The 20,410-nt window shown below is 36.4% G+C and overlaps 1 protein-coding gene across 10 annotated transcripts in view; it reads left to right on the forward strand.

Annotated features, from left to right (window-relative positions):
• FBXL4 (F-box and leucine rich repeat protein 4) overlaps positions 1–20,410 on the forward strand; it is a 74,940-nt gene that overhangs the window by 16,083 nt on the left and 38,447 nt on the right. For 4 of the 10 annotated variants that reach the window (XM_005552303.4, XM_074037418.1, XM_074037422.1 and 1 more), the window contains exons 2-3: positions 10,493–10,610; positions 11,243–11,826. In XM_005552303.4, coding sequence (XP_005552360.2) covers positions 11,315–11,826 — 512 coding nt within the window. In that variant the 5' untranslated portion in view covers positions 10,493–10,610; positions 11,243–11,314. Of the gene's footprint in view, positions 1–2,927; positions 3,046–5,088; positions 5,169–10,492; positions 10,611–11,242; positions 11,827–20,410 lie in introns of all 10 variants that reach the window. The other 6 variants (XM_005552302.4, XM_074037420.1, XM_074037424.1 and 3 more) reach the window with 2 other exon arrangements.

Below are 20,410 nucleotides of genomic sequence, written 5' to 3' on the forward strand. Positions count from 1 at the left end.
AGAACCTCAACAGAGATAACCTGTATGTTTGGAAGGATTACACCATAAATATGCCATTGTTACAGAAAAAACTGTGAAGGCCATCAAGACTCAAACAATAAGAAAATTAAAGAAAACTGTACCGATAGTGTACATGACTTCACAGGATATATGACAGAACCAATCAAGGAAATCATGAAAGAGATTGTAGATATGGCAAAAAAAAAAAAAAAAAAAGGTGCAGGGGGAGGAGGATGAAGGATTTCAAAATATGGATCTTAGAGAAATTCAAGAGCTAATAGACTCCACACCAGAGGAGTTAACAGAAAACGACTTGGTGGAGATGAGTGTTTCTGAATTAGTGCCAGATGACGAGGAAGAAGACATAAAAGAAGCAGTGCCAGAAAACAAATTGACATTAGACAATCTGGCAGAAAGTTCCAATTATTCTGGACGGTTTTGACTTCTTTTACAACATGGACCCTTCTGTGACATGGACACTGCAACTAAAGCAAACGGTAGAAGAAGGATTGGTACTGTATAGAGATATTTTTGGAGAAATGAAAAAGCAAAAAGTCAGGCAGAAATTATAGTATATTTCCATAAAGTTGCACCAAATGTGCCTGTCTCTCCTGCCTCTTTTTATACCTCCTCCATCACTTTCACCTCTGTAGTCTGAATAGCAAGGTCTACCCCTCCTCTTCCTCCTCCCTCCTCAGCCTACCCAGCCTACTCAACATGAAGATCAGACTGAAGACCTTTGTGGTAATTCACTTTCACTTAATGAGTAGTCAGTATATTTTCTCTTATGATTTTCTTAACAATACTTCCTTTTCTCTAGCTTACTTTATGGTAAGAATACATTATATAACTTACAAAATATGTTAATCAACTGTTTATGTTGTTGGTAAGCCTTCTGGTCGACAGTAGGCTATTAGTAAAGTTTTGGGTAAGTCAAAAGTTATACTCAGATTTTTAAAAATTTATTTTTAGTAGAGACAGTGTTTTTCCATATTGGCCAGGCCGGTCTCAAACTCCTGACCTCTGGTGATCCACCTGCCTCAGCTTCCCAGAGTGCTGGGATTACAGGCATGAGCCTCTATGCCAGCCTATATTCAGATTTTTTACTTCACAGGGGGTCAGTGCCCCAATCCCATACATTGTTCAAGGGTCAACTGTATAATAGGATTTGATTCAGAATAAAAAGGAACTGAATTACTCATACACATAGCATCATGGGTACATCTGGAAGACAGGCTGAATAAAATAAGCTAGATGTAAAATAATGCAGTTGATCCTCAAACAACATGAAGGTTAGGGGTGCCGATCCCCCATGCAGTTGATCTAGCTATAATTTTTTACTCCCCATAAGCTTAAATACCACTGAATACCCTATGGTTGACTGGAAGCCTTACTGATAACATATACAGTTGGTTAATATATGTTTTATATGTTATATGTATTGTATACTGTACTCTTACAATGAAATAGGCTAGAGAAAGAAAATATTAAGAAAATCATAAGAAAGAGAAAATATATTTACTCTTCATTAAGTGGAAATGGGTCATCATAAAGGTCTTCATCCTCATTGTCGTCATGTTAAATAGGCTGAGAGGGAGGAAGAGGATGGGTCAGTCTTGCTGTCTCGGAGGTCGCAGAGACAGAAGAAAAGGCACATATAAGTGGACCCACACAGTTCAAACCTGTGTTGTTTAAGGGTCAACTATACATACTATATTATTTCACTTTCATATAATTCTGGAATAAAGGACAATCTGGTTTGTAGTGACAGAAAGCAGATCAGTTTTTGCCTGGTGCAGGTTGTGGATAGGTGATTGACTAGGGAACCTTTTAGGCTGGGGTAATATTCTGTCTCTTGGTTTTGGTGGTGGTTATGTTGGTTTCTGTCATTGTCAAAACTCATCAAATTATATGCTTAAAGTGGGGTGTTGTTTTATACTAAAGTTAATTTAACAGTATTAAACCATTTTAGTTAGTTGCTATTTTAACTATAATGGCAAGCTATGACAGACGTATTGTCCTTGGATTTTTGTTAGGCGGGGTGTAAATCCACTATATTTTTTTCTAGGTAAAATGTTCTCTGTTAATGTACAAAAATATATGGCTAATATTTGGCTAAAGTAAATTCACATAATTAGTATGACTTTAATAAACAAAATATCATTTTTTCTTTCTTCTGTAAGTTCCTTAAATTTATCCTTAACCAGATATCTCCAATTTTTAATATTTCAGTTAAATATGCATTGCATATCTGCTAAAGATTTAGGGTTATTCCAGATTCACAGTTCTTCTCATTCAGATGGCTTATTCTTACCCATCATTAAACCCTGAAGAAAAAGGTAATATATAGGTAATATAACAATGGAATGTATTTCTAAGTTATGTTGTGTCATCGTACCTGTGTAATTAGAAACATATCCTTTCTTGTCACTCTGAGATAGCATCTTGGTCAGGAAGAGGGTTTCCAGATCCATTATATCAGAAAAACAACAACAACAAAAAAATCATTCCACTCATCCTATAGCTCTACTTTAAAAAAAAAAAAAAAAAAAAGATTTCTTCAATTCCTTTTTCTGCTTTTCTTGCTACTAAAGATCGATTATGAAATATTTCAGAAGTTTAGATATGCTTGTTAAACTCTAGGAAAGAAAGAATACATTCTGCAGAACTAACCTTTATCAATTCGTAGTTTAAATTTGTTCTGAATCTTATCTCTTGTTTTCCAATAGATTCGTTCCTAGTTGACTTCTTGGTTACCTCTTGCTTAGTTCCTGCCATTTATTCATTAACTCAGCAGAGGATTTTGCAGAGTCTACTGTGTTCCAGACTTTTTGCATCATTTCCTTGATTTTTGAGATCTACCTTGATTCCTTGAAGAGAGTGGTACTATTTACCTCTGGTTTTTAAGATTTTTGCTCTCCTTTTAGATTTTTCTTTCTGGCCTGGTTCCCTTGCCTTCTCCATTTGCTTTATTTGCTTGGATTTTCAAGAAGCTTTGAAGCTGGATAGGAGTCTCCAGTTTTCCTCTTGATCCATATGTTTCAGGTAAGAACTCCACCTATTTTTTCTACATTGGGGCCTTATTGATTTAAAAAATACAGTCATAATAAATTTTTTTTTTTTTTTTTGAGACGGAGTCTCGCTCTGTGGCCCAGGCTGGAGTGCAGTGGCCAGATCTCAGCTCACTGCAAGCTCCGCCTCCCGGGTTTACGCCATTCTCCTGCCTCAGCCTCCCGAGTAGCTGGGACTACACGCGCCCGCCATCTCGCCCGGCGAGTTTTTTGTATTTTTTTAGTAGAGACGGGGTTTCACCGGGTTAGCCAGGATGGTCTCGATCTTCTGACCTCGTGATCCGCCCGTCTCGGCCTCCCAAAGTGCTGGGATTACAGGCTTGAGCCACCGCGCCTGGCCAATAAAAATGTTTTAACTGGGGAAGAATTTATTTAGAGGAAGAGAGAGGCACATAAAGCCTAAGATACCATCCCAAGTAATTTCCATGCTGACACTATTACATTTTTTCAGTGTTAGTTTTTTAAGATCTAGTACAATTAGAATATCAATAATTATGATGAAGAAAAAGAGGAGTTTTTCCAGTGCTTGGCTCCTTTACATCCATCTAATACCAGAACAATATTAACCTGTTTTGTTACCTTTGCTCTTATATTACAGCCTGTCTCTTCTCTCTCTCTCTCTCTCTCTCTTTTTTTTTTTTTTTTTTTTTGAGACAGAGTCTCGCTCTGTCGCCCAGGCTGGAGTGCAGTGGTGCGATCTTTGCTCACTGCAACTTCTGCCTCCCGGGTTCAAGCGATTTTTCGTCTCTTTTGTCTTAACTCGTAGGTTATCTCTTTAAGAAATTCTGTTTCGGCCATAGTTTTTCCAGTTCTCCATAATCAACCTACCACTTTAACATAGATTTGGAGTGCAAAAACATCGTTGTATTTGAGGAAGTAGCTTTCTTTTACCTCTCTAATCATCTCTTTCATGAATCTTTCTTTAATTTCAATCAGAGTTTCTTTGTGACCAGAATCAAGACTCTTATGTATTCAGAAGCTGCTTTTGTACTAACAGAAGTTGCTACTTTTTTCATTCTCTTTGAACAGTAAAATTTCAATATATGTACTATTCCTTCTTGGATGGCTTCAAAGAAGTTCATACATTTGATTCTTACCTGTTGCGTTTCAGTTTTTATTACCCATTTCCTCTCTCTTTTTCTCTGTATCAAGATATGGAACATTTCTTGCATCATTTTTTGGTTTACATGTGCCTTATCATGAAGAATCGCTGGTTTCATTTCTGTGTTTATTTTAAACTGATTTATTTTAATTATTTTATGCCGTCTACTCTTCCAATCTCCGTAAAACAACACATGTTTATTGAGCATATATTGGCATGTGCTAGGCCTTAAGGGTATAGTTATAATTAAGGCATGTTCTCCAAACTTGAGGGATTCATAGTCTATTCAGGTAGAGAAACATTTCAGCATGTAAGGAATAGCAAATAATATGAACATAGAAGAGCAGAGGAAAGGTGCATGGTAGATAAAGTATGAACCTGACCTTGAAGGTTGAGTAAGAGAGTGCCAAGCAGTGGAAGAGAGTGGGCATTCCAGAGCCATCCAGCCTCAGTTGAAGATTTCAGGATGCTGAGGCATGAAAGCAGGAGTGCTGCTGAGGGCATGGTGGAGGTTCTGATGGATCTACAGCAAGGGTGGTGGGTGTGGACATGAAAGGGAAGGGGAGGGCGGGCTCAAAGTTAGATTGAATGTTCTTGTATATCATGTTATCAAAAAGACAGCCTTCCTTTAATGGTACCTCTGTGTATATGAGAAGAATTAGGAAGAAGAAAACCTGGGAGGAGACTGAGAAGTTACCAGAGGCAAGAGGGGGCAAAAGAGCACAAGTTGGTATAAAGCTAGAGGGGGCTATAGTTGGTATAAAGGGGCTATAGTTGGCTATAGTTGGTATAAAGCACAAGTTGGTATAAAGCTAGAGAACTGATAGAAATTTCAGATGCTGCATCAAATTCACGTATCATTCCCCTCTTTTTCCATTAATGCTTTCTTTCATTCTCCTATGTTTTGATTTCTAGATTCAAGCAGAAAAGTCCTTCCTCAAAATAGTGTGTCTTGATCGGTTTCAGCAGGATTCAGAAATAATAATCATTTAAGGGTCGGTCTTTTTTCTTGAGTCATTACCACATTGAGCATTCTAATTACATTTTGGTACTATGTAGCAAAGCTGTCTAAACTTACTCTTTTTTTTTTTTCCCTATGACTTCATTGACATGTCTCTCTGGGCTCTTTTGCAAGTAAATATTGTTACAATTTGCCTTCTATGTATGCCTGTGCCTTATTGCCTGTCGTTTTTGTCTTTTTCCATGTTTTTTCACTTTAGTATATGTTGAGAATCCTCTTTTCAGTTTTAAAGTTGTTTTCAGGTTCTTTCATCTCACTGTGAACCTAGCCTTTACACTATCCTGGCTCTAGTTCATTCTGATCACTCCCTTTGTTATTTTATTAACAGTCCTTTTCCTTCCTCCTTTTCCCTTCGAAGTACAAGCCGACTTCTCGGCAGCTCCTGCCATCCTGCTTCTCTCCGCCTCATCGATTCCCCATCTCACTTCAAATCTCAGTAGTAAACATATGTTCTCCCTTGTCTATACCTCTTAATTTCTCTTTTCCACTGTTACTGCTTTCTCTGTAATTGTGTTATTTAACTTTGTTAAGCATTTTATAATATGGAAGATGTGGTTGAAACCTAAGTTGTATTATAAAAAAATCATGTCGTATAAAAGCAAGTTGTTTCCCAAGGAGTACGAAAGTCTCATGATACAAGTTAAAATGGCTGTTGTTTTGGTATTCCTTGATTGTGCTAGTATAAATGTTCAGTGTAGAGAATTTCTCACTTATAGTCATTGTTTATCAGTGATTGAATTAAGCAACAAATGAAATGAAGATCATCCTAATTCTGACTTATTCTAAATGGAAAATAATATTTTTATATGTTGTGAGTCTTTAAAATTAAAATAGCTTTTTGAATGAACAAGAAAAGAGAATGTCTCCCGGAAGGTCCATTTTATAATCACTCTTTTGGACAAATTAAAGTGTTCCTGACTAATATTTATTTATTTGCACCAGGTGGGAAAAATAATTTTATCTTTGAATCCCATTCTCCTCATAAAATAGAGTTATTGTATCTTTTACACTTGGTTCATTGCCCACTGGGATATTCATTGGTTACCACAAATTGCCTCCATGCCTTGGCAGAAGTCCAGACAGCACCTGGACAATTTGGACTTCTGCATTGGTCGTTGCTCCCCACATGAGTCCTGAGACAATGGCTTCATTCCCTTTTTCAGCTTCATTTCCCAGGGAAAAGTAGAGAGAGCTATCCTTTCTTCTCCATATGTTCTTCCCCACCCCTAAAACACTTTTATGTGTCATCTTAGTAGATTGGAAAGGAGTTTAGAATCAATGAAGGACGTTAGCAATGGGTTTGTACATTTGTCTTTTTTATTTCTATGCCTTGCTTATTTTCAAAAACAGGTTTTAACTTCTATAACATTTTCCGAATAGCACTGCTGGAAAAAGAATAAATATATTTGCTTTTTCAGTGTATCATACACTGCATTTCCTTCCTTTAAAAATTTCTTTTGCCATTTTTAACTTTATTTCCTGAAAAAATTAGCATTAAATATTATTTTTATCCATAGTTGGAAAAAACTAAAGCATCCATTTTACATTTCTATATTGAAGAAGTTTGAACATATAACACATATATTTACAGTTTATAACTCACTTTTACATATGTTGCCTCAATGCAAAATTTTGCTTAACTTTAACACAGCTTAAATATAATACTGCCCATATGACAGTCTTGCTGCTTTTGATATTATCTTATAATCTACAATGGTAAAAGCTGGGAAACAGTTTCAAAGTTTGTGGCTTGGTATGTCAAACAGAATATGACTTTCACAATTTGTCTAAAATCTTTTTGCCAAAAATGCTTGTGAAAATTCACATGAATGATGATATCTTATTTTGCAGGTATTTCTTTGGTTTTAAAAAACTGTTTTACTTTTTGATAAACACAGTTTTATAAAGAAAGTGGGAGGAGCTTAGTTGAAGCAATTTATAGACCGTAGAGTGAGACATGATGTCCAAAGATTAAGCAGTCAACTTATTCATCCACTGTGGCAGATGGTTTTCTGTCCTTCCTTTGATGGTGTCCAGGAATAACACATCCATAGTCTTCCAAATTAGCTGATTTGTCAATTGGTTTGAATATGTGTTATACGTTGTTCTTTATTTCCTAAATTTTATTTTTGCATTTTAACTTATTTGTTAATTCTGTTTCTTTTTGAAAAGAGGAGACTCAAGTAACTTCTTTGAAAAATGATTCTTAATTTATCTGCAGCCCTATTTTGAAATAAAGTGTATATGGTAAAAGAAAGATTTGTGCCATTTCAGATTTTTGTGTTAAGGATTGAGACTTGAGTTGTGAAAAATTGTCTGTTTGTTTGTTTTTGAGACAGGGTCTTGCTCTGTGGCTCAGGCTGAAGTGCAGTGATACGATCATGACTCACTACAGCCTTTAACTTCTGGGCTCAAGTGATCCTCCAGCCTCAGCCTTAAATATATATTTTTTTAATTTGACAGATTTATACTCGTGGTAGGTGAAATGTTTGAATAAAGAAGTAATATAACAGGTAGTTATTTCTTCCCCCAATTTTAACATGACATACTTCAGTATTTGGTATAATATGTCCTGAGGTGAATCTGGTTCATTGACTCATGAATACATCCAATAAGTGTATGCTACAGAAACACCTTATTTATTTGTTTGTTTGTTTGTTTGTTTGAGACAGGGTCTGGCTTTGTCACCCAGGCTGGAGTGCAGTGGTGCAATTCTGGCTCACTGCAACTTCCGCCCCGCTGGGCTCAAGTGATTCTCCCACCTCAGCCTACCAAAGTGTTGGGATTACAGGCATGAGCTATCATGCCCAGCCTATTTATTTTAATATATGCTTTGTTGCCCTTCTTTGGAAAAAGTCTTATTCTGGTTATTCCGTTATTTCTTGTTCTTGTGCTGTAAATCCCTCTATTTGGTGAGTCCACTGACTGTCTCTCGTCATGGTTCATTTTCTATTCTGGTCTGTAACTTATTACTGTGATGCATCATTAGTAAAGGTTTAGTCTGTTCTGTGCTTTGGAAGCATTCCTGCAAAGAGTTTTCACATTTGCTCTTACCAGGTCCTAAAGTTTCACCAGTTCAGGACTACTTTTCTTTTTTCAGTTTTTGGCATGAGGATAGGGTGGGATTCTAAACCATGAAGGTTGTGTGAATTTAGTCCCACACTCTATGTGTGGTTCATGCCTAATATGGTTCTGATTTCCTCTGGTGACTTTCCCCCCATTGCCTTAGTTGATATCATGCCTACTTGGGCTTCCTCGCCAGTGAGCTAACTTTTTATAGTCCCGGTTTCATGGATAGGGTGATCCTTTCAGAGTTTTGGCTTTATGAAGGTCCTTCCAACTGTGACCGGTGTCTTGAAATAACGTCTCTCATTGGGTGTTAGGGAGCCCCCTTGTAACCATTTTGGCCTGTAACTGGTTCCATGAGTCATATTAGCTTGAGCCCCTCACCTCTGCTCCTTGACTTTCTTTTTTCTGCTCATTGACTTTTTTTTTTGAGACAGAGTTTTGCTGTTGTTGTCTAGGCTGGAGTGCAATGGCGCGATCTTGGCTCACTGCAACCTCCACCGCCCGGGTTCAAGCAGTTCTCCTGCCTTACCCCCCTGAGGAGCTGGAATTACAGGCATGTGCCACCATGCCCGGCTAATTTTGTATTTTCAGTAGAGATGGGGTTTCTCCATTTTCATCAGGCTGGTCTCAAACTCCCGACCTAAGGTGATCCACCTGCCTCGGCCTCTCAAAGTGCTGGGATTACAGGTGTGAGCCACCATGCCCAGCTGACTTTCTTCTTAGTTTCTTATAACTGTGGATTCTCTGCACTTATTTCAAGTTCAGTTCTTTAAGTAGCGTTTCAGTGCTTATATTTTTAAGCATTTCAGTGTGTTTGGATCTGTCTGGGAATGAGACGCAAAGGGATGCTGTTATACAATTTAAAATTATTTGGATTTTTACAATTTTTTAGTTTGCTCATCACCTTTCTATCAACATGTCAAACATTTTGTGCCTATTATGTACTGTGTACTTTGAGAAATAAAGATCTTTGGCTAGATTCCCTCCTTCAAGAGACTTACTCCTAATATAAACCCTAGAGGAACTAAGGTGTATATGTCTTATAGAAATGCAGTGCCAGTAGGTGTCAGAAAGTAAGGCTACTGATGTGGAAAAAAGTGGTTAGAAAAGAAATGATAGAGGAAGCGAGACTTAACGTAAAATACGAAGCTTGGTTAGAACTTGATTGGGTTTGCTGGGTTAGACAAGAAGAGATTGGTCCAGCTTGAAGAGAGCCTTAAAATACCAAACCAAAGAATTTAGATTATATCTTATAGGTAAGAAAAAGGCATTGGAGGTTTTTGAGTGGAAGGGACACTTAGTGCAAATAATGTTTTATAATCTTAGTGCTAAAGTTTTGGAAGACTAGTACGTCACTCTATTAAAGAAAAGTTGGGACCGGGCGTGGTGGCTCATGCCTGTAATCCCAGAACTTTGGGAGGCCGAGGCAGGCGGATCACATGAGGTCAGGAGTTCAAATCAGCCTTGCCAACGTGTTGAAACCCCGTGTTTACTAAAAACACAAAAAATTAGCTGGACGTGGTATCGTATGCCTGTAGTCCTAGCTACTCGGGAGGCTGAGTCATGAAAATCGCTTGAAACCAGGAGGCAGAGGTTGCAGTGAGCCGAGATTGTGCCACAGCACTCCAGCCTGGGCGACAAGAGCAAGACTCTGACTCAAAAAAAAAAAAAAAAAAAAAAAAAAAAAAAAAAAAAAGAAAAGTTGGTACATCTCCTTTCTTAGAAGTTAAACTCAGGACTTTACAGGTACAAAAATAAGTTTGTTTCATAGTTCCTTGTTTTTGTCAACAAAAGTTTACCTGCTCAATGAGGATGGGCCCCAGCCTATGTTGTAAATGAGTGGAGCTGGCTGGGAACAAGAGTGGCCACTGAGAGAGCTCGTGCCTCTTGGGGTCTTATTGATTGTTGAAGGTTACAAACTAGATCAAATTTTTAAAAAACACTGTTTGGCCTCGGTAAAATGTGTATGCAAACATAGTTTGAAACAAAAGCTGTGAGTTTGCAACCTCTCTATAGATAGTGTTCATTATTAAATCTTTATTATATTCTAGCATAACATTTAAAAAATACATTATTTTACGGTATTTAAAATTGTGTACAAAATAGAAATATGTGGCCTGTTTGATTTGAAAGGTTGAATAACTGGCTGTTTACTTATAATCATATTTTTGGATATTTTGACTTTGAGACTTGGACATAAAAATATTTTCCAAAACTCTTGTCTTACAGGTAAAAGAATGTCACATGTCAGCATTTGTACCTGAAGTCAGTATGAAAATTTCAGGGTACATGGATGAATGCCAACTTTTGCATTTCCCATGTGTATCCTGTGGCCATTCTATCCGAGGTGAGTGATTTCTAAGAGTAGCTGGCAACAAACCAGATGCCAGCCAGTCGTGGACTGCCCTAACAAATAATGCTAAGAGTTATAAATTAAACACTGTCTGGTGATCTGTGATGTGTACGGCAGTTAATTTAGTTCATCTGGATTAACTGTCAGCACCAAAAAAACTATATTCCCATAATGTGAAATCTGAATTTAGTATGTTTGGAAGAGAGTAATAATTAACAGTAGGGAATTATTTGTTAACATGTAAAATTACAGCAGTGCCTAAGATTCTTTTGAATTTACAGCAGCATTTTAGTTGTTCACCATGTAATTTAAATAATTTTAATTTCAGATTCAAAGACTTAGTATTTCTTGAGTGATGGCTATAATTTTGTATAAAATACGGCTTTTTGGATTATATATCTTCCATTGCCTTATAATATAGTTTTGCTTCCTATATTGTATACATAACAATATTTAGGTTTCTTAAAAATACATTAGAAAATGACTTCACATTTGTATTTTAAAACTTGTTTTTTTAGTTTCATTCTGGGAAATTACATTGAGGGTAGAGCCTGTTTGTTACCTTATCCATGCATTTTTCGGCTTATTTAAATTATTTTACTTCACCAAACCATTCATTTTTTTAGAACATCCTTCAAAGAGTTCATGCGTCTTACTGAGGACACCTGACCTTTTGAAGCTTCATAATTCACATCTAGATGTCACCGGTCTTTCCCATGTTAACAGTTCTGACTATGTTTTATTATATATGCCTTCGGCGCCGAGCCAGGACAGCTACAAGAGGAGAGATGATGAACAGCCATAGAACTATAGAATCAAACAGCCGGACTTCCCCTCTCAATGCGGAGGTAGTCCAGTATGCCAAAGAAGTAGTGGATTTCAGTTCCCATTATGGAAGTGAGAATAGTATGTCCTATACTATGAGGAATTTGGCTGGCGTACCAAATGTATTCCCAAGTTCTGGTGACTTTACTCAGACAGCTGTGTTTCGAACTTATGGGACATGGTGGGATCAGTGTCCTAGTGCTTCCTTGCCATTCAAGAGGACACCACCTAATTTTCAGAGCCAGGACTATGTGGAACTTACTTTTGAACAACAGGTGTATCCTACAGCTGTTCATGTTCTAGAAACCTATCATCCTGGAGCAGTCATCAGAATTCTCGCTTGTTCTGCAAATCCTTATTCCCCAAATCCACCAACTGAAATAAGGTAAGACTGATTTTTTAATGATCTAAGTTATATGGTAGAAAGGTTTTGGTTGTTTTAATATTGGATATCTTTTTTATTGCAAGCATTCTTTATAGTGATTTACATGAATTTGATTTTGAAAATATTCCTTAGTTTTCTGATGGGGAAGAGAGATCACTCATATAAAGATTTAATGCAGGCTTTATACCTTTAGTACCTCACACTATAATATTCATGGCTTATGCTATTTGCATCTCATAAAATTTACCAAAACCAAAAAACACAATTTGAACTCATAGGGACCATTCTGAGACGTTAGTATGAAATATGACTTTGAAAATATTTTCAAACAGGCATCATGTTATTACTTTTAAATCTTTTCAACAACTCACAATAGGCCTGTGAGTGATACTTAAGAGGAGGTCCTTAGGGGATTTGGTTTAATGTTAGTTGAGTGTTTTTGCAACAAGCATATTCATTTAAAAATCAATGTTGCTTTAAGTAATTCATGCATTCTCCCTATAAGCCTATTTTGCACATAGCAGCTCCTTGGCTCTCATTTTTGTCATTCAACCTCCTAATTAAAAAAAATATTAATATAATGCAGTCTTGCACGTACCCTGTTCTCCATGTGCCTAGGACCCATTCTGCCCTCAAATAAACCACTTTTATCACTCATTTTGTATCTTTCCAGAATTTCTTTGTGCAGATACAAGCAAATACAAATATAATTTTATTTTTTTATGCATAAAAGTAAGCATATTTATCACATTGTACTGTACCTTGTTTGTTTCACACAGTAGTATATATTGGTTCTTTTCATGTAAGTACAAAGAGAGCTTCCTCATTCTTTCCTGCAGTTGCAAGTAATGCATAGTGTGTATGAACCCCAACTTATTAACTAGTCCCCCATTGATGGGCACTTAGTTGTTTCTAGTCTTTTGCTGTTATAAACATTAATGCAGGGAATTACCTTATCATAAGTCACTTCACATGTGTGCAAGTATATCTGTGGGATAAATTTCCCAGAAGAAGGTTACTCAACCAAGGATAATTTGATAATTTTGTAATGTTTAGCATTTGTTTTTGCATTTTAACAATTTATTTTTAATTACATTTAATTTTAATTTTTAACAGTTGTAATTTTGATATATAATGCCAAATTCCTCTCCAAAGTGTCTGTACTATTTATATTCCCACTAGCAGGGCATGTACATGAGTGTTTTGCCAAAGCCTCGCCTACGGAGTATGTTAATAAATTTCAATATTTTTGCAATTTAATAGGTGAAAAATGTTATCTCATGTTAACTGTTAAAATTCTTTTATTATCTCTGAGGTTGAAATCTTTTCATATGTTTAAAAACCATTTATATTTCTTTTTCCTTTAACTATCTGATCATATTATTTGCTGATTTTTTCTATTACTTATGAATCTTAGCAGTTCCTAGGACTTTATATCACTTTATTAAATCACTCATTCATTAAATATTTTAGTGTCTACCATGTGCTAGGTGTTGTTCTAGGTATTAGAGATGTGTCAGTGAGCAATGAACAAAGTAAATAAAAATCCCTGCTCTCAGGAGCTTATTCTAGCCTGAGAGCAGATCAGGGCGCCTGTTCAGCTGTAGGATGGCCAGCTGCCAGTGCAGGAGGAGGTGGGCAGGGGTCAGCTGCTACCTCTGTAACATGCTGCTCCTCTGATGTCTCTGTCCCCTCATCTCTAAGGGAACACTTCCAGGGCCTGCCAGAAAGCATACAGGGTACAGCTCAACTTGAAGATTGCTGGTATAATCTTTACTTTTTTTCCCCCAGAACTACCTAATAATTCATTGCAAATAATGTTATTAGTCATTTTTTAATCTCAGAAAGCCAGTATACTTTAATTAAAATCAGATTTTTTTTTCTCCTTAAGAAGAAAAAAAAAGTATTACTGGGATAGGATCTTTTGTTTTGTTTTGTTTTGAGACAGGGTCTCTCTCTCTGTCGCCCAGGCTAGAGTATAGTGGCATGGTCTCGGCTCACTGCAACCTCTGGCTCCTGGGTTCACGAGATTCTCCTGCCTCAGCCGCTTGAGTAGCTGGGATTACAGGTACATGCCACCATGCCTGGCTAATTTTTATAGTTTTAGTAGAGATGGGGTTTCACCATGTTGGGCAGGCTGATCTCAAACTCTTGACCACAGGTGATCCGCCCGCCTCGGCCTCCCAAAATGCTGGGATTACAGACATGAGCCACCGTGCATGGCAGGATCTTTTCTTACATGAGAATTGTTTTATTAGGACTCTGTCATTCTTCTTACAAACTTATCCACTTTTTTCCAAGAATCTGAAAAGATTTAGGGACGAGATCAATGGAACATGTAATGTGTTTTCTCCAGTGTAAAACTTAACAGCTGTATAACTAATTTTAAGTATAAATCATGCTCTTGGGTTACTGAGAGTTATTGGTGTGTGATTGTGATTAAAGTTAAAACTTTATTTATACGTGTATCTCTGATTTTCTTTACTGATTTTCAGCTTTAGTCTACTGAAAATATCATTACATTTTAAGAGAAAAAAAGGTGACCAATATATTATTAAGGTATATGAAAAGCCTTTTTAAATTTTACTGATTATGAAATCAATAGCTGTTTCATTGTTTAAAAAGAAGCTAGAAAATACAAAAAAAAGGAAAATATATATGAAAAAAATCTGTAATTCTTCTGCCCAAATTCAGTAACTGTTAACATTTGGGTGAATTTTTTTATACAATCAGAAACATTTATTGAACACCCTCTCTGCTAGTTTACTGCTAGGAACCAAGTAGAGAGTCAGACAGAGATGGCTCTTTTTTGAGCTTACAGGCCAGCCTAGAAGAGGACCATGTAGAACATGTATTGGCAGAGGGGAGAACCTAATCTATGGGCTCAGAGAAGGCTTCCCTGGGGAAGTGACTTACCTGCAACCTGAGGGTTGAGTGAGGCCCCAGGGTGGATAGGAAAGGAGGAGAAACGACAGCACATTTGAAGGTGAGATCGTGAGCTAAGATCATGGTGTTTGAAGAAGTGAGAAAAGTCCAAGAATGCAGAGAATAAGCTATTGGCAAATGCAGACATGGGAGTGACATTCCTAAAATTTAAACTAGTGGTTTCTAGACTTTTGGATTTTATAGAATTTTGGATCCAGCTTCCCAGAAGAATATCTTGAGGCGACTATTCCTGTGCAATTTATTATGCAAAAACTGTGGGAGAAGCTAGTAAGGGAGTAGAGGAAGCACGATGGGAAAAAGTCAAGCAAGGATGCAATATCATGTGAAGTCCCAGTCTGCTGGGAGGCAAAGTTGCTAGAGAGCTGGGCTTTCGTACTCCTGCACCAACCAGACTTCGACCATGGGCTGGAAGGGTGGGAATGGGGACTGTCAGTCTTCCAGGCACATGTCATTCCCTAGATGAAGCCCAAGGTAGTTTTGTGAAGAAGGTTGTAGGTGTAAACCCTTAGGAGCAAAGCAAGCCTATCTGCAGGGTGGCACATAGAACTGATGAGATGGGGGGTGTGCAGGTGAATGGAGTTCAAGTGGGAGGAGTCAGTCACAATAAACTAGTAACAATAATGATCATAAACATTAGGGAACTCATAGACTTGTTGGATTATTTACTGTGCTAAATTAATGTACAGTGAAAAGACAAAATACCAATTTTATCTATCATCACCATCATTTCATAAAAGTTTATGCATCTGTTTTAAAAAAAAATTAACCAGCGATGAGCTTGGTCAATTCCAAGTTAAATGACAAAATCATGTTTCTTTGCCAACAAAGTCGAAAGGACCAGATCATGACAAATTTGTGAAATGATTACTTAAGCAACTCAGTTTATACCAAGAAATTAGCATGATTAGAATCTTGAATAAAGATTTTTTTTCAATTTTATAAGAACATATATGTGTGATAGGTGCATACTAAATGTGCATTCTCACATTTAGTGATGGAAAACTCCATCTTGTACTACTGTTTGGGAACCACTGGGCTGCACTGCCTATTATTTTAATTTTATATCCCCCCCTTAGAAGTTAACAAACAAGAGTGTGTTGGAGTAGCTCAGGAATTTGCAGGAAATTAACTACTTTTAGTCCCAGAACATTTAAAATTTAAAACCAGTCTTTTCCTATTTCATGTGATTGCATTTCTTTGTTCAGTAAATGAAGTGGAAAAGTTACAGGCAGTTCTACCAGATCTTAAAGTCTTTTCATTTCTTGCTTAATACCTTATTAAGAGGAAAAGGAAAAGGCCAGGCATAGTGGCTCACGCCTGTAATCCCAGCACTTTGGGAGGCCCAGGTGGGTGGGTCACAAGGTCAGGAGTTCGAGACCAGCCTGGCCAAAATAGTGAAACCCCATCTCTACTAAAAATACAAAAATTAGCCAGGCATGGTGGTGGGCGCCTGTAATTCCAGCTATTCGGGAGACTGAGGCAGGAGAATCGCTTGAAACCAGAAGGTGGAGGTTGCAGGTTTTAGAGCGCCCTAGTCCTGTGAATAATATCTTAATGGATGCCTATGTAAGACTCAGAAAGTAGGCTAGCTCAGGGTTACCATTTGGAAGAGAGAGACAAGGAAAAGGGGAAGAGGAAGATGACAAATAGAGGTCAGATTAAAGAAACCAATTGGAATAAAGTTATTTGGGAATGAAATTTAATGATGTGGAATTTTTTTTCAGTGTACAAAGCACTCCAACTATATAATATTGAAATTAAGAAAGCAGGGAGAAACAAAGAGGCTTTCATAGAATTTGCTACCAAATTGAGTTAAGTAACGATTTCACAAATTTGTCATGACCTGGTCCTTTCGACTCTGTGGGCCCAGAAACATGATTTTGTCATTTAACTCAGAATTGACTGAGCTCTTCGCGAGTTAATTTTTTTTTTTTTTTAAGTACATGCTAGTTTATTAGTTTCCAATTAGAAATGGTCTGGGAGGCAGGGAGTGAATAGATACACCTGTCAGAATACTTTTTACTTTTATTTCTGTTTTCCTATACTATTCCTTTACTTTCAGCTAGTGAAATGGAACAGGGTTGGCAAGATAACTTTCTTTGCTGGCTACTAGATATACTAACTGGCTAGGATAAATTTTGGTTGCAGGGAAGCTTTATGTACTCATGTGCCTGGCATCAAACCTCAATACAGGTTAGAAAACTTGCTTTCTTTGATTTCCATTAATGAAACATCTCTCTTCCTCTCATCTACCCACTGCTTCCTGGTTGCCCTGGAGAATGTTTCTCAGTGGTATAACAGCAAGTCAACAGTCATAGAGAGAATGGTTTATTGTTTCTGAGCACTGGACACATAGTAGTCATCCAGTACAATCAACAGAAAGAACATTAAATGGGCTGTGCTGGTTACCATCCCAGAATTGAATGCTCCAGATGCAGACTGTAAGCCTAGTCTCAAAGACATTCCGGGCTGAAATTTGCACATGTGATACTCGAGATTTAAAATACTTAAAGAGTACATTAGAGTTTGTCAGATTTGTCCAGTAGATAAATACAGTGTATGAGCATAATACTAAACATGTAAATGTACATATTACAGAGGCCATGACCTAAAGGAGTTTAATCATATCAACTCTGCCCTGGGGCTAGAGAATTAAAGGAGTTGGGCTTTCTCCAGAATGTGTGTGTGTTTGTGCGTGTGTATGTGTGTGTACCCCTGTGTACATGTGCATATGTTTATGTTTGTTTTCTTGTTGTCACTGACTAGTTTTTATTATTCTGGCTTTAGTTTTCCAGAATAAAAAGAAATTTGAATATTCTCTTGTTGGGTAAGATAGATACCTTTCTCTTTTTAACTTTGAAATGATACATTTTAGCTCTGTTGGGGAATTTTAAACAAAAACTTTAATGCAGATAGCAGAAAATCTATTTGTATTGGTCTCATAGTTAATATTAATTCAAGTGTCCACAGACCTAGAAATAATTTTTGTCTTTTTTTTCTTGTTGCTTTTTCGATTATCAAGAAAAATAAAAGTAAAATATAAAAACTAATGATTTACTTGCAAATTTTTAATATTTAGACATATTTTTAAATCTTTCTAAAGACAGGTACGATCCTGATATTCTACTTTAAGTATAATTTTTGCAGCTTCTGATATATGTGTAACTAAATAATCTTCATGCTATATAGAAGTCAGAAGCAAGAATGATGCTAAAATAACATTAATCCTAATAAGTTTAAACATGCTAGAAATGTTAAGGAAGTCAGTTTAAAGCATCATCTCAACCCTGTCTATTTTGCATGTTCTGCAAGGTAGCTAGAGAGGAGTTTTGTAGATTAATGCATTATTAAAATGGAATATTTATGTTCTAATCAATATCTTTATACTTATATTTATAATTTTTTAATTTGATTTACATTATAATGCATTTCAAAGTATACATGAAGACCTGTATTGTGTGCATATTTATTTATTGCTAAGCACTTGGCAGACGTTATTTCTATATTATATTTTCAGTGTTTTTCTTAGGCCTCACAAAACTCCCCATTGAAACTAAACAAAAAGGTTGGTTTGGTTCACATGTGCTGTAAACCAGTATAGGTGGTTATTTCATAGGGTCTTGAGGGGTCCTTGTTTCTTGGAGATGTTCCTCCAGCATTGTCTGGTGTCAATTTGCAGTAGTGACGAAAGAGTAAGACCAAAATTTGAATTTTCTCACCAGTATTGTTTTAGATATTTCAGCTCCTGTTCCCCAGCACCTATATGACTAGCTCTGTTTTACTGCATATATTTACATTAGAGTTATTCAAATCAATTCCTTTGTTAGGAACCTTTGATTTTACAAGCTAATCTCTAGGGACACTTCTTAGGTTCAGGTTGGCAAGCCAGGTTTATTTTTCTGCCTTGTCACTGGAAGAAGATACCCACCTGCTTCTCTTTCCTCATTAAACCTGCCACAGCCTGCTCTATTCTTTGGAACTCTTTCCCTGCCTTGCAAGATTGGTTATAGATTGTAACTAATTTCTCCATTGCTACTTTATTGTTGCCTCTGAATACAAGTACTCACAGGCTATTTATGTTTGATGGATTTTATTCCTACATTTCAGGAGAGAATCAGCAAAAATAACAAGTATGGGATTTTAAACATTCTAGAAACTTCAATAAAAGTCCCTACTGTTAAAGTTCCCTGTTCTGTGGTTCCTGATTCCCTTCGTGATATGTTTATTAGAATTCCTCTGGAGCTTGCTTTTATTCCTGGACGTGGAAATTGCCATACTTCCCTCTCTATTCTTCCAAGATTGTGGCTATATGCTTTTCTTGGTCCCTTCTTGGGCCTAAAACAGTTGGAGTACCTATATGTTGATGGCTTCTATAGTTTTGGCTCTGATTTCTTCCTTGAATTTCAAATTCTTTTTTTTTTTTTTTCTCAGTTTCCTCTATGCTTTGCCATTATCAGTTTTTACTTAGATCTCAGTAGGTCATTGGGCCAGGAAAATAAGCGAACAATTTATTGGTGGAAAAAAATCTCATGTAATTAATGAGTATATAAAAAAATTAAGTGTTATTAGTAATCAGTGAATTACAAATTACATCATAAGGAGATATGGCTCACAATCAAACTAGAGATTATTTTTAATGCTTTCAGTGATCATTCTTATGTACTATTGGCATAAGCTTTTTTGAAAGCAGTTTGTAGTGTATATTGAGAGACTTAAAAATATTCTTATTCTTTGATGTAAAATCTTTATTAAAAAATTTTACTAGCCACAGTAAATAATTAAGAATAGAGGAAGGATGATAATTGAAGTATTTTTAAAATGTTTCTAATTTTCTCTTCTCTATTAGAAACAATATTAGAGAAATAGTTAACTGACATATAAGTATATTAAGTACCTGATGATACTATGATTATGAAGAATCTTTAATTTTGGAAAATAGTTCTATAAGAAGACTTATATGGAGATGGAATATAAGTTAGGCCTTGAAGAATAGATAGGCAGATAATAGTAGGTTGGGCATTTCATGGGGAGGAAGATAACACGAGCAAAGACATAAAGGTGGAAATAAGTTTATTGCATGGAAAATAATGATTAATCTAGCTGGGAAGCAGGAGTTCATTTGGAGAAATAGGAGAATGTTATTCCCCTTTTATGTGTTTAGATATTTGCTAGATACTAAGGATATAAGGATAACTTAAAGATGGCAAAAATGGAAATTCAGGAGAAGGGCGTATATAAGAAACACTTTCTTGAAACATTTGATGAAACTTCATGATTTGATAAAATAAAGAGAAAAAGATAATATGAAAATTTTGCGTTTATATGAGGCTAGTGACAGAAATGGAAAGGCTGAAGTAGGAGACCTTTGTGAAGCAAAATGATCAGTTTAGTTTTTGCGGTTGGTTTAAGCTATGTACACAGGAGAGCTTCATCTTCGTGTGTTTTATTCTTACTTTGAGTTTACTTATCTTGTAAAATGGAATGTTGTTCAGCTACCTCTAACTACATGTTCCGGTTTTTAAACTGACCAATGTGAAATCTATAAAAAAAGGACTGTTTGGGGACTTATAAAAATAAATTATGTAATAAGGTCTGTGGCATTTGGTGTTTTAAAGTCTTTATATCTCGGGAACAATAC

Source organism: Macaca fascicularis, chromosome 4 (assembly GCF_037993035.2).
Source record: "Macaca fascicularis isolate 582-1 chromosome 4, T2T-MFA8v1.1".
In the NCBI taxonomy this organism is placed as follows: Eukaryota; Metazoa; Chordata; class Mammalia; order Primates; family Cercopithecidae; genus Macaca; species Macaca fascicularis.